At 37.8% G+C, this 15,162-nt stretch overlaps 1 protein-coding gene across 2 annotated transcripts in view; it reads left to right on the top strand.

The window, feature by feature from the left end:
* The window catches only part of LOC128691850 (uncharacterized), a 406,268-nt gene that overhangs the window by 6,302 nt on the left and 384,804 nt on the right, over window positions 1-15,162 (top strand). For both annotated transcript variants that reach the window (XM_070100971.1, XM_070100972.1), the window contains exons 2-3: window positions 2,126-3,005; window positions 12,337-12,493. In XM_070100971.1, the coding sequence (XP_069957072.1) occupies window positions 2,837-3,005; window positions 12,337-12,493 (326 nt within the window). In that variant the 5' untranslated portion in view covers window positions 2,126-2,836. The remainder of the gene's footprint in view (window positions 1-2,125; window positions 3,006-12,336; window positions 12,494-15,162) is intronic.

The raw sequence follows: 15,162 nt of genomic DNA, 5'->3' as shown, positions 1-15,162 counted from the left end.
AAATAATGTACATATGTGAATTAACAAGTTGAAAAGCTAGCATATGAATTTAGAGTTGTCAGTTTTAAAATTCATCCTGGTGTTACAGAAAGTTAGTAAAATACAAGGGATTCACATGTACACAATGATGCATACATTTCACCAAAACCTGTTGTATAGTATGGGTACCATGATCATATTTTCTCCTATATGGCTGTTGTGTTCTGGGCACCTCTGCAAAAACAGTGATTGTGTAAGTGAGGTGAAAGTGTTGAATGATGATGAAAGTATTTTCTTTTTGGGGATTTTCTTTCTTTTTGGGTCACCCTGCCTCGGTGGGAGACGGCCGACTTGTTGGAAAAAAAAAAATGACTGGGAGTGTGTTCAAGAATATATTTCAATACACTTTGCCATGTCTTTTTAAGTAAAGTTGGAGGTGTTCAACATGCACTCACAGCATGTATATTGTACAAAACTTGTATATTTGGCTACTTATCATGTACATCATTTATTTATTTATTTTTTTTTTTTTTTTTCAACAAGTCGGCCGTCTCCCACCGAGGCAGGGTGACCCAAAAAAAGAATGAAAATCCCCAAAAAGAAAATACTTTCATCATCATTCAACACTTTCACCACACTCGCACATTATCACTGTTTTTGCAGAGGTGCTCAGAATACAACAGTCTAGAAGCATACACACATAAAGATACACAACATATCCCTCCAAACTGCCAATATCCCAAACCCCTCCTTTAAAGTGCAGGCATTGTACTTCCCATTTCCAGGACTCAAGTCCGACTATATGAAAACCAAAATTCCAAGGAATCTTCATGAAGAATGGTTGGCATGATGGTTTGAGGTGACATGTTATGGAATTAAGTAGTGGGAAGGAGAAGGGCTGGAGTTATTTACCTCGTTTAAGCTGTCAACTTTAGCCAAGGACCTCTAGTGAAAATTAATTTACACTATGAATTGTAATTGTGTACCTGTGCCTAAATAAACTTATTGCTGTAGGTTATATTGCTCATACTGGCCTTTATTGCAGATACAGGTCTTTGTAGTTTGCTTGTAGAGGCTGATTTGTTTCACAGCATATCTTAACAGTGAGGGATATTTAATGTGATGCCTTTTTTCTTTATACAGCTTCCTGTTGTAGCTTTCTGAGGCTCTTTTATTACAAGGATCTTCATACCTACTTCAAAAATTTTAAATGATTCTAATGGTCCTTGGTGAAGTTGGGTGTTTTAACTTTTCATCATTCTAAACCTTTTCCAGTACAGCTCGCTATTCAAGATAAATTCTTCACTGTGCAGAGCCTCTTTATGAGACTTGAACGGTTTCACCAGATATAGGCTAACAATCTGGACAAGGTCTAAAATCTTCCTGGATTCTAGGAAAGGACCCCAATGGAAATAAGCCACTCTGACTTTTTTGGGTTATCCTAGGTTCCCTACACATATGCTGCTATGTATGATAATTCTTTGTAACTGTATTTGTGTATACCTGAATAAACTTGCTAATAACTGACACGTTCAGACCACAGGGTCTTTTACTGTTTGTTCTTTGAGGCCACTTGGATTCTTTCCCAAAATAATACGTGTACTATTTGTTTATTAAGCATTTCTCCTGTAAGTACTGTAATGTTAAAATTTATCTTTGTTCCTTGTGTGCCTGACTTTTGTTAGCAGTTTTTGCTTAAACCTGATCTGAGTGTTACTCATAGTGGTCTGTTCCTGTTTTTCTTATATTTAATGATTTGCTTGTATCTTGCTATGTGCCCACCAAACTGTGAGAGCTAACTACCATAGTTAATAAAGCCCCATTTTCTGGCTGTGGCTGGTTTGTTCTCTCTTTTTCTTCCTATCTTTTCCCCCCTCATTCTTTCCACCCCCATTCATTCTTCCTTTCATTCTCCCCCTCTTGTTTTTCCCCTCATTTTAGTCCCACCTCTCCTTTTCCTCTTACCTCTCCTTTTCCTCCCACCTTTCATTTTCCTCCCACCTCTCATTTTCCTCCCACCTCTCATTTTCCTCCCACCTCTCATTTTCCTCCCACCTCTCATTTTCCTCCCCCCTCTCATTTTCCTCCCCCATTCCCTCATCCACAGTTATCAGGTATTCATTTCATGTACGTATTAACCTTTCAGAATGCAAACACAATGGAGAGAGGAGGCAGAACCCCAGCTCCTTCTCCAGCAGAGAAACCAGTCTTCCAGAGATATGCTCCATTATAGCCGCCATTACGAAACACACCCTGTGATTATACCCTACTAAGACGCTTTTATTAAAAAAAAACCTGATGACTAGAAGTGCTTTATTGACTTTCGTGAATGGCCCCTTGACTAGTGTTTAACTTAGCAAGAATATTAATTTTGTTATACTCTGTTGTTAGTACATGCAGTACATTATAAATGCTGTACGTGTAATTGTTTTTGAGAGTAACATTCATCGCAATTTTTTTCTGGAAACTATATTACTCTACAGTACAATGGTCAAGCAAATGCTCAATATGCTGTGCAATATTTTTGAAATTGTTATTTGATGGAGTGACAAACTAATGCAAAACATTTTAGTCATCATGGCAAACTCTCCACAAATGTTCTAGGCAGTTAAGTTCTTGCAGAGTTGATTTTTCAATATAAACCTTCAAATTGTTTGTGATTTTTTAAAGTGCAATCTGACAATATGAAAATTATACTGATATTCCATGAAATCTGTTATATAATTTTTAAGTTGAACAGTGGATAATTGCCAAATCTGAATACATGAGATTACTAGTTTAGTAAACCAAAAAAGGAAAGTGCTAGCCATTATGAATTACAGCTTCATAAGTGTATCTGCTGTATCATACTAACAAGATGGTGGAATTGACGAATGTTTGCTTTATTGTGGTGAGTGGAATTGCCTTGATAACTCAAGTGATTATTCCAACTATAAAAGGACCTATGTCTCGGTTGCAGCCAGAACTTGCAGCTTGGTTACATGAACAATCCCTGGAGAAACATGCAGGACTCTTTGTGGATGCAGGTACAGTATTGCATTTCCAGACTGCTGTACTCTTACTAGTCGTTTAGCCTTTTTTTTTTTTTATCTTGTGTGTATTCGTTATGGAATTATATGCTGCTGCATGATTTCTTAGATCCTGATAGCAGTTTTGTAGTTTGATTGTTGTACATCTCTTTCTCTGTTCTTCCATATGTTGTTCCCATGTCATTATACGTATACAGTATGTACTGGAGTCACCCTTTACTGAGATGCAACTTTGACCTTCTCTTCTAGTGACTATAAATACTATATTTTTCTTCGATATACTGTTTAACAGGAGATTTAATATTTTGGGCGATCCATAGTACATACATCATAATTGTTTTGTGCATTAAAATACGTAAGTGTATTTTCTTGATCGGAAAGTTGATATAGTTAATTTTCTTGTGTAAAAGCTGGGATTACTACCACAATAGCTCAGTAGTGGAATATTTGGCTCACAATTGAAAAGACCGGGTCCAGTTCCTAGGGGGAGTGAGATGTATGGGCAAATCTTACATCTGCTGCCCTGGTTCAGTAAGTGTTACTGTAATCACATGTCGTGGGTTGCTTCCTGGCCAGGGGCTGCAGTGGAAATAAGATTGGCTACATTAATAGGCTTTGTTGATTTATGCTGGGCTAATAATCCCTTGTGGTTATTAGCTTAAGAATATCTTTTTCTTTTCTACTGAAAGAAGTATATACATGTAATATAAAAGCTGATATAATTGATGTGATCATGAGGTTGAAAGATTTTAATTTTGTTAGAGGATTTGGAAATTGCAAAACAAATCAAAAGGGAATATCATATAGCAATTATTTTCTCACTTAAAATTTGGAGTGCTTAGATTATGGTAGGGCAATATTCATTTTTTTTTTTATTAACACATCGGCCGATTCCCACCAAGGCAGGGTGGCCCGAAAGAGAAAAACTTTCATCATTCACTCCATCACTGTCTTGCCAGAGGGGTGTTTTACACTACAGTTATAAAATTGCAACATTAACACCCCTCCTTCAAAGTGTAGACACTGTACTTCCCATTTCTGGCCTGCCGGTTTCCCTGAATCCCTTCACAAATGTTCCTTTGCTCACACTCCAACAGCACGTCAAGTATTAAGAACCATTTGCCTCCATTCACTCCTATCAAATACACTCATGCACGCTTCCTGGAAGTCCAAGCCCGTCACACACAAAATCTCCTATTCCCCCTCTCTCCAACCCTTCCTAGGCCGACCCCTACCTCGCCTTCCCTCCATTACAGATTTATACACTCTCGAAGTCATTCTATTTTGTTCCATTCTCTCTACATGTCTGAACCACCTCAACAACCCCTCCTCAGCCCTCTGGATAATAATTTTGGTAATCCCACACCTTCTCCTAATTTCCAAACTACGAATTCTCTGCATTATATTCACACCACACATTGCCCTCAGACATGACATTTCCACTGCCTCCAGCCTGTGCCTCGTTGCAATATTAATCACCCATGCTTCACTCCCATACAAGAGTGTTGGTACAACTATACTCTCATACATTCCCCTCTTTGCTTTCCTGGACAAAGTTCTTTGTCTCCACAGACTCCTATGTGCACTGCTTGCCATTTTCCCCTCATCAGTTCTGTGATTCACCTCATCCTTCGTAGCCCCATCTGCTGACATGTCTACTCCTAAATATCTGAATATATTTACCTCCTCCATACTCTCTTCCTCCAATCTGATATCCAGTCTTTCGTCACCTAATATTTTTGTTATCCTCATAACCTTACTCTTTCCTGTATTCACTTCTAATTTTCTTCTTTTACATACCCTACCAGATTCATCCACAGTGTCATCAGCAAAGAGCAGCTGTGACAACTCCCACTTTGTGTTTGATTCTTTATTTTTTAACTCCACACCTCTTGCCAAGACCCTCGCATTCACTTCTCTTACAACCCCATCTATAAATATATTGAACAACCACAGTGACATCACACATCCTTGTCTAAGGCCTACTTTTACTGGGAAATACAGTGGACCCTCGACTAACGCTATTAATCCGTTCCTGAGAGCTCATTGTTAGTCAGAATAATCGTTAGTCAAGTTAATTTTCCCCATAAGAAATAATGGAAATCAAATTAATCCGTGCAAGACACCCAAAAGTATTGAAAAAAAAAATTTAACACATGAAATATTAATTTTAATACACACAAACTGAAGAAGACATGCACAGTTACATGACACTTACCTTTATTGAAGATCTGGTGATGATTGATGGGATGGGAAGAGGGAAGTGTGTTGATGGTCTTAGTGTTTAGAAGGGGAATCCCCTTCCATTAGGACTTGAGGTGGCAAGTCCTTTTTCGGGGTTACTTTCCTTCTTCTTTTAATGCCACTAGGACCAGCTTGAGAGTCACTGGACCTCTGTCGCACAACATATCTGCCCATAGAGGCCTGTACCTCCCGTTCCTTTATGACATTCCTAAAGTGTTTCACAACATTGTCAGTGTCACCATTAAACACTTGTTCAGGTTTCAGTCCTTCACTGTCTATGTACTCCTTGAATTCCTGCACATATTTTTCAGCTGCTTTTTGGTCCAAACTGGCAGCCTTACCATGCCTTATCACACTATGTATGCCACTACGATTCTTAAATCTCTCAATCCAACCTTTGCTGGCCTTAAATTCACTCACATCACCACTAGTTGCTGGCATTTTTCTAATTAAATCGTCATGCAACTTCCTAGCCTTTTCACATATGATCGCTTGAGAGATGCTATCTCCTGCTATCTGCTTTTCGTTTATCCATACCAATAACAGTCTCTCAACATCTTCTATCACTTGCGATCTCAGTTTCGAAAACATAGTTGCACCTTTGGCAAGAACAGCTTCCTTGATTGCCGTTTTCTTGGCCACAATAGTAGCGATGGTTGATTGGGGTTGTGTACAGCCTAGCCAGCTTGGAGACATGCACTCCACTTTCATACTTAGCAATGATCTCTTTCTTCATATCCATAGTAATTCTCACCCCTTTTGCTGTAGGGTTGGCACTAGAAGCTTTCTTGGGGCCCATGGTGACTTATTTTGCAGAGGCAATCACTAAAAAGGCTATGATAATATGAAATGTTCCGATTGTATGCTTGGAAGCGACCGCGGTGGCTGGCTGGCTTGTAAACACTGGCCAGAAGTGGACGCGTCTCAGACGGAACGAATAGTGTTGGTGGAGTTTTTTAGCGCTAATCGAGGCAAAATTTTTGCGATAAAATGTATTGCTAGTCAGATTTATCGTTAATTGATGCCATCGCTGGTCGAGGGTCCACTGTAATCTCCCTCTCTCCTACATACTCTAACCTGAGCCTCCCTATCCATGTAAAAATTTTCACTGCTTTCAGTAACCTACCTCATATACCATACACCTGCAACATCTGCCACATTGCCCCCCTATCCACCTTGTCATATGCATTTTCCAAATCCATAAATATCACAAAAACCTCTCTACCCTCATCTAAATACTGTTCACCTATACGTTTCACTGTAAACACTTGGTCTACACACCCCCAACCTTTCCTAAAGCCTCCTTGTTCATCTGCTATCCTACTCTCCACTTTACTCTTAATTCTTTCAATAATAACTCTACCATACACTTTACCAGGTATACTCAACAGACTTATTTCCCTATAATTTTTGCACTGCCTTTTATCCCCTTTGCCTTTATACAAAGGAACAATGCATGCTCTCTGCCAATCCCTAGGTACCTTACTCTCTTTCATACATTTATTAAATAATAGCACAAACCACTCCAAAACTACATCCCCTGCACTTTTAACATTTCTATCTTTATCCCATCAATCCCAGCTGCCTTACACCCTTTCATTCTACCCACTGCCTCACAAACTATCCCCGCACTCACAACTGGCTCTTCCTCACTTCAACAAGATGTTATTCCTCCTTGCCCTATACACGAAATCACAGCTTCCCAATCTTCAACTTTTAACAATTCCTCAAAATATTCCCTCCATCTTTCCGATACCTCTAACTCTCCATTTAATAACTCGCCTCCTATTTTTAACCGTCAAATCCATTTGTTCCCTAAGATTCCTCAACTTATTAATTTCACTCCAAAACTTTTTTCTTATTTTCAACAAAATTTGTTGATAAATTTTATGTATATGTACTTAATATATGATAGTGTAAATATGTTATTAGGCTTTTATACATTTGAAAGTGAACAAAAGCTATGATTTACTTTACAGTAATTTTTTCTTTAGATTGGTAGCCCAGAACTTAACCTGCTGTATAAGTGGGACCCTCCTGTATTTGTTTCACACCATTTTAAGTTTCCCAGTCTTTTCTTTGTCTTGCAAGCAAATAAGATGACGTGTAAATATTGCAACCACTGTATATATAGTATACGCTTATTTTGACTTTCCTGTACGTTTCTTAATACATACATTAGTTCTTTATCCTGTGAAATTTTCTTTTTTAATTGAACAGGCATGGTCTAATATCGGGTTATGAAGGATGGGGATCCTCAAAATCATTTGTACAGCCTCTCCTCACTTAACAACGTACTCATTTACTGATGCCTTGGCCTTGCATCAGGCTCTCTGACCAGTATACATGCCTAAATAATGTATACTAGAGCTGATTTCCTCTATTCTGTTTATTACAATATACAGTACACTACTGTATGAACATTTAAAAATGTACCAGAAATGTTATAAATGGCACAAAGGTGACATTAAAACAATATCAAAGATGGTTGACACAAACCCACTACCATTATACAGTGTGCTCCTCGGTGACGAATTCGTCGTTAAGTGAGGAGAGGCTGTATTGTATACCAAATATACATGAAGTAAGGAAGAATACTTCTTAAGGTGTTGGTCATAAACAGGAATCTGCTTCAAAGTTGATAAGAGTGTGAACTACTAGTTTACTGTCTGACAAGAAAGGTCTTGGAAAACATTTGTCGTTAATTGCAAAGTAATAACACGCACAAGACATAGTAGTTGCTAGAGAAGGAGGGAGTAATGCTAGTTGGGCACATGGGTGCAACTGGCTGTAAGGGGGCAACATAGCCACCTTGGCACAATTTTAATAATTTTATTTTCGTTGCTTGGTCTAGCAAATTTATCAGCATTTAAATTTTTTTAATGCTATATCAGCGACAAATTCACACAACAAAGGAACATTCTAAATGGGTATTTAGTATATTTGTTCTCCCACCATTCTCGAGAGGTTCTGCTTTTGTCTTTCAGTATAGGATTTTTATCAGCTTTTCATGGTAACAAGTGTTTAGTAGGATCTTTTGGAATAGGGAAACTAAAGTTTTTGGGGTTCAAGCTCTAAAAAAACCACAGTCGTGTTCCCTTGCATTTATTTAGGAATATGCATTTAGTAGGTTGTATTCATGACAGGGAAAGTCTTCAGCGACTGCTGCAGGTGAAGGAGGACGAGTGGAGGGCTAGCGAAGGTAGACCACTGTCCAGCGGGCAAGAATGTCCTGCAAGATACAGGCGAGTGGGCTGGCTAGTGTCTCTCAGTGTTTAGTGTTTGTGTTGTCTGTCCAAGGGTTTTAGATATGCCCGAGTACATGATCTCGTGGGAAGCACAGGTTATGTAATTGACGTGTAGCATAGAAGTTTGCCGTGGGCTAAAAATCAGTACAATTGCTTGAGGAATGCAGATACCTGTTTGACGGTCCTGATTTGTATCACTGTACAATTATGTACAGTATTTCTTTTCCCTGGTTTTCCCAAAATATTGCACATACAAGTGGCTTTTCATACAACATTACCATATCCATTTCAAACCTACCTGTATAAACTTGTGTAGTTAAAGTGCTGCATATCTGTGATTGTTGATTATCTGCAATGTTATATAATACAGTAATGTATTTTAGAGACAGAAAATTGCTTGTTTTGTTTTTGGACTTTACAAAAAGACGGTAAATTGTTGTATAGCTAATGTAAAGTGTGCAGATATGTAAATGTGGGGTAGGAAGAACCTCGTATCTGCTGGCTTGTATCATTAGCAAGTGTTGTCAAAACACTGGTAAAAACATTAGTGATTAAATGTCTAAATAGGAAAACCAGATACTGTATTATGCAATTCGGCTTCAGATGAAAAAGTCCTGTACCATAGACTACAGTGTATCCAATCCATTAAGTATTACTGAAGTTATATAGGAATGAAATGGATGGTATCTTGTAGTGTTGTCACATGATGTTTTGTAACATGATCTCTCTCTATCTGCAGTTGCTCCTCGACTTACAATGGGGTTACAGTCAGACGAACCCATCGTAAGTTGAAAATATCGTAAGTCAAATATAAATACAGTATGGTAAATAAATGACTAAATACTGTCACTGAATAAGTAGTAGTATTGAAAAGTAAAATGAATACTAGTTACAGACTTGCTGTCTTCATGCTGGGTCTGTACCTTATTATACAGCATCAAAGACGCTTTTTTTATTTTTTTTTCTCAAAAATTTACCTAGTGTCTCAGAGGTCAAAGTACCATTTATTTTTTTTTTTTTTTCCAAAATTTAGCCACCAGAATTGGGGGAGTGTCTTTTACACCGGAGCGTCTTGTTCGCTCTAAAATACAGTACTGTAATTGCTTTTAAGTCAAAATATTGTGAGGAGCATCTGTATTTGTTCTCTGTTTTCTCCCTATTCTCTCACTCAGTTGTGACTTGGTAAAAGGTCCAGAATGGATCAAAATGTCATCAAAGGTTAGAGCTACTTTGAAAAATAGTTATGTAAGATTGAAAGTCATGTGCTCATTTGTTGGTCATAGTTCCCTGGCATAAGAGGTTATTCAAGTGAAGAAACCCATTTTGCGAGGTGTATTCTAGGCTCATTTTTTGCTGTTATTCAAAATTACATTGAGAACGTTTGTTCTCCAAAGTATTGTACCTGGATTTAAAAACCTTCAGTAAAGTTTCTTGCATAAGGTTCATCTGAAAATTTTGGAATCCAGGAATAAACATTAAACTACAGTGGAATCTCCACAATCTCCTATATCTTTAAGTGCTAACTTGGGTCTCTGGTGAAAAGGATGACCCATGATTCACTACACAGTTAACCCATGCATAGGAGAAAGAAGCTTATGATGAAGTTAATGGTCTAGTCAGGCCCGAACATCGTCGTAAGTTTCTGTTTCCTATGTGCGGGTTATTTGTGTATTGTTGTAGTCATGGTATTGTGCCTTTTGTTCTTTATGGACCCATGATTGCTACTGCCTGTTGTGGAATCAAAATTAGTGCTAGTAAATGCATAGAAACTCGTATCATATATAACCATATTTACCTCTAAAGTTCTGTATTGTAATGCGCAAATATTAATACACTGAAATACATAGCTCTGTTTTTTTGCAATCGGTAGACCTACCCTAATACTATACATACCTCATATAATGAAAGTTCAATTCTTGTCACTCTCCTCCACTATATTGTACTGTGTATTTATTAAGTGGTGTATGTGTTGATCGATGTCCTTCTCTCTCATGATTTTTTTCTTTAAATGACCTCAGAACTCATAGTGCTTTCCTTCCTCAAAACTACTTTTTTTGTCAGTTTTCTTAAATTATTTTATTTGGAGAGTCTTATTGTTCTTGTATTAATCTGCTGGAGGCCTTTCTCAACTCCTATATCCTATGTTATCTTCAGTTCTGGTACTTTGACCTGTGTTACCCCGAATTTGTACTGATTCAGGCACCTGATATTTTACATTGCTCTTCATCCATTGTTATTGAATTTTCCTGGGAGTTCATACTTGATGATCCCAGTAGTAATTATTACCTTGTTATCACCCGTTGTTAGTAGTCCTGGCCTCTGCTGCTCTCATTGGCAGTCTGAACATGGTGTTTAATCTCTCTTGTGTTTAGGTATTTCAAAGATCTTTTTTGTTTTCCCTCCAACTTATCATTTTTAGATGAGTTACTAGCATTTTCATTGGTTCTTTTCTCCCTCTCATGATCTTGGTGAAAAATTTTCACAATGTGTATCTAGGTGATCTCGCCTCAATGTGTATCTTGATGATCTCCTCCCACCTCAAACTCGCTACCTGGGGTTACTTGGAATCTGCCTAGAGGTTGTTCCGAGGGTCGGTGACCCCACGGCCCATTCTTTGACCAGGCATCCCAGTGGATCAGGGCCTGATCAACTGGGATGCCTAAATTACATGCTGTCTGTATGTAATCCAACATATAAACCACAGCCTGGCTAGTTGAGTACTGACTTTAGGTATCTGTCTAGGTCTCTCTTGAAGGCAGCCAGGGGTCTATTGGTAATTCCTTTCATGCATGGTGGGAGGCTCTTGAACAGTCTTGTGCCCTGGACACTTACTGTGTTTTCTCTTAATGTTTTTGTTGCCAGTACCAGCATACAGAAGTGGTTTCTGGCTTTCAAGAAAACCACAGGTGGTGCTTGACATGCTTGCATGTTTGTGCGTGTATCCTCTGGATATCACTATTTTGAGATAGTTTTTAGAAATTTGTAAGTTGTCGTCCTACCTGTCTCCATCATGTACAACAGACCTGTGTTTAATATTGCTGACAGAGGTTGCAAACTCTGTCAGAATTGGTGATGAACTGTGTTGCCACTTCACTTGGTGTTGCAGTAGCTACATTTCTCTTAAACGTTGTTCTGAAATCTAAATCTATGCAAGAATCTGCTGCATTAGATTCTAGTCATCTAGAGGCCTACACCTATGGAGCAACACTGAACAAGCAGAAATACAGTACATCAAACTCTACACACATACCTTACAATCTCACTTAAAAGTGTAAGCTATTTTTTTTTTTTTTTTAATACCCTACTGGACTTTTGGGATTAATGATAATTGGTTCTAGTTTGGCATGTGTTATGACTAGGTATTCTCAAGAGGAGAGGTACCTTAGTGCTATGACTAGGTATCCCCTAGGGGAGAGATACCTTAATGCTATGATTAGGTATCCCCGAGAGGGAGAATTATCTTAACACTTGCTGTAATTGTCCTCAGGAGGTGGATAAAGCTTGACAAATTTCTGATAATAACTTCAGACTAAGCATATTGTTATGGAATGTGTGAAAAAATGTAGCTAGTGGCTTGAATGACATTTGTTTTTGTTTGTAAATGATCTTTTCAGGTTTTTAAGTCATCAGTTGCTTCAACTGTTGAAGCACCTTAGCAAATTGAAGATAGTTGTGTCGGGTGGGTGTTCCAGAGATATTAGACAGTTGAAGAAACACGCACTTAACATATGTTGCAAGTTGCAGAGGCTATAGTTTTAGCATTTGTTTAACTTGTTTAATATTAATCATTTAGCTCAAAGAACTGCAGTCATTTGTTCCACATTTATTTTATTTAGGAATATGGAGACTTGTGGATGTTGTAGAGATGGGTCCATTGCGAGGCCTTCCTTTAGTGGAACAAGAACGAACCACTGCAGCAGTATTTGATGTGAAGCAGCGTCTTGTACTGAATCACTTTTTAAAGAAACATGGAGCTGAAAATGGCTTGCCAAGGTAATGTACACACAGTACTGCACTCTCTCACTTAGGAAATTCATTTGACCCTTTAATTTCACTAAGTCACCAAAGGTAAGTATCAGTTACCTAGAACCTTTTTAACTGAATAAATTAAACTTAGAAATGAGATTTCACAAATCGTGATTCAACAATTACATGTAATGATTCCCGGGAGGTGACCATGCGACCTCTTGGATAAAAGCCTCCAGCCTAACCGCTCTGCTACAAAAGCTAAAAAGAACTTTTCAAACCCTCGTCTTACTGATGATTTAATATAATATACAACCATTTAAAAGTATTACATTAATTCTGTAATTTATGCTTAGGCTTTGCCTTGTATGTACAGTGACACCCTATTATATACATACTGCCTTTGTATGAGGGGAAAAGAAGACAAGTGTAAGAATTACCTGGGAATAATTGAGAAGCGGGATAACAGGTATATCTTGCTACTTCTTACACTTGGGTCACACTACACATGCATGTACACACACACACACACACACACACACACACACACACACACACACACACACACACACACACACCAGGGTTTTCTTCTATTTTCTTAATAGTTCTTGTTCTTCTTTATTTCCTCTTATCTCCATGGGGAAGTGGAAAATTCTTCCTCCGTAAGCCATTCTTGTCGTAAGAGGCGACTAAAATGCCAGGAACAATGGGCTAGTAACCCCCTTCTCCTGTGTAAATTACTAAATTTAAAAAGAAAAACTTTTGTTTTTCTTAAAAAAAACTTTCTTTTTTAGGTCACCTACCTCAGTGGGATATGGCCAGTTAAAAAAAAAAATCAGAAACATATATTGAGCCTAAGGACTGGGTCCCATACAGTTATTGTTTCTTACAGTATTTTGCATAGGATTTCTGCGTCTAAAACATTTTCACATGTAAGTTTTGTAGTCCATCTGGCAACTCATTTAAAATACATGTATTGTACAGGTCGGCCATCACTAATCTGGCAATCGGTTATCTGGTTCCATAAGTAATCCGGCACTAATTTCGGCTAGCATAATTTCAAATTTCATCATTATACTGACTCAGAAATTGTGCAGATGGTTGTAAATCCACAGCAGCAAGCCAGTGGAGGAGAAAGCAGTGATGAAAATGAGGAAGATGTAGCAGTCTCTCTACTGATAGGTTAATTAAGTGTATTCTAACCTAACCTCTGTAATCCAGCAAACTCTCTAATCCGGCACACTACAGGTCCCAGTGATGCTGGATTAGTGATGGCCGACCTGTACTCTGGAATACTGATCCATGTAGAACTCAACTGGTGATATTCTCCCATGAGGAAATTTTTCTTATTCACAGTTTTTCTTCAGACTGAAAGTCTGTCGTCCATTATAGTACAATCTTTGCCTTTATTTCTCCTTTATTTTTTAGTTTTCATACTATTATTTCATAAGGTATATTAAGAAAAGTCTTTTGACAGTATGCATAAACAGTACATATGGTAATGTATTGGTACATATGTATATTGTGAACATTTGTCCCAGACTGGGCATGTGTGATTAATCTCTGGGTATTTGTAGGTACAGGAGCAGAGCTTTGCTCATGGTGTCCCATCTTCACTGTTATTACAGAATATTCACTTAACCCTTTCAGGGCCCATGCCGTAGATATACGGCTTTACGTTCAGGGTCCAAACTGTAGATCTGCGCCATGAGCTCAGCTCACTCTGATAATCTGTGAGTGGTAAATTTGGGCCTAGATATGAGAGAATACATCTATGTGGTATGTGTGCACCACATAAAACAAATCCTGCAGCACAGCGTATAATGAGAGAGAAAAACCCAGACCGTGATTTTCGATGAATGAAAACAGCGACTTTGCAGCGTTTTTTCGTATGTTTTTTAATGTTGTATTTGTGATTTCTTGGTTTCATTTGATAGAATGGAAGATATATTACAGAAGTAGAGATGATTTTGATTGGTTTTAGTACTGGAAATGGCTTGAAGCTGAGCTCAAAGTAGCAGAAATGTTAAATTTTTGTTGATGTTCAAGAGTAAACAAACGACCTCGCACGTCTAATACGCGCCAGCTGGTGGGTCTAATATACATTCACAAATGTGGTGATGATATTTATACAATTATTACAATATTGCATAACAGTAAATCTTCTATTTTTTGGTTTGAATAAAAATTCATTATGTGAATAAAAAATCAAAATGGAATTTATTTGTAAAGCCTCAAAACATAACTAATGAGCACAGGAAATGTTAGTTTAGTGCCAGGAATGCCTGCATTGTTTATTCTGGACCCTATTTTGAAATTGGAATATTTTGAACTTTGTGTTAAATTGGCCAAATTACCAATTTCCGATCACTTTATTTTGTAGTTGAAACGGTTGACTGGGCGATTTCTAGTGCTCAATCAATAGAATAGAAATAATACTAATGAAATAGCTAAGAATTTGGTCGACTGGAATAATGTACTTGGCCTAAAATGGGAGTCAAAGTTGGCAAAATCGCCGATTCATAAATATCGCTGACACGTCAAAATTTGCGAGAGCATAATTTCGTCAATTTTCTATCAAATTTCGTACTTTTTGTTTTATTACCTTCAGAGAAAGATTCTCTACCTTTTCATTAGAAAAGATAATTTTTTTTTTTTTTTTGAAAATTCTTGGACACTGGTGCACCCTTCGAAAT

This window comes from Cherax quadricarinatus, chromosome 75 (assembly GCF_038502225.1).
Source record: "Cherax quadricarinatus isolate ZL_2023a chromosome 75, ASM3850222v1, whole genome shotgun sequence".
Lineage (NCBI taxonomy): Eukaryota > Metazoa > Arthropoda > Malacostraca > Decapoda > Parastacidae > Cherax > Cherax quadricarinatus.
The sequence above is the reverse complement of the archived record's forward strand: the minus strand, read 5'-3'. Positions and strand labels throughout refer to the sequence as shown.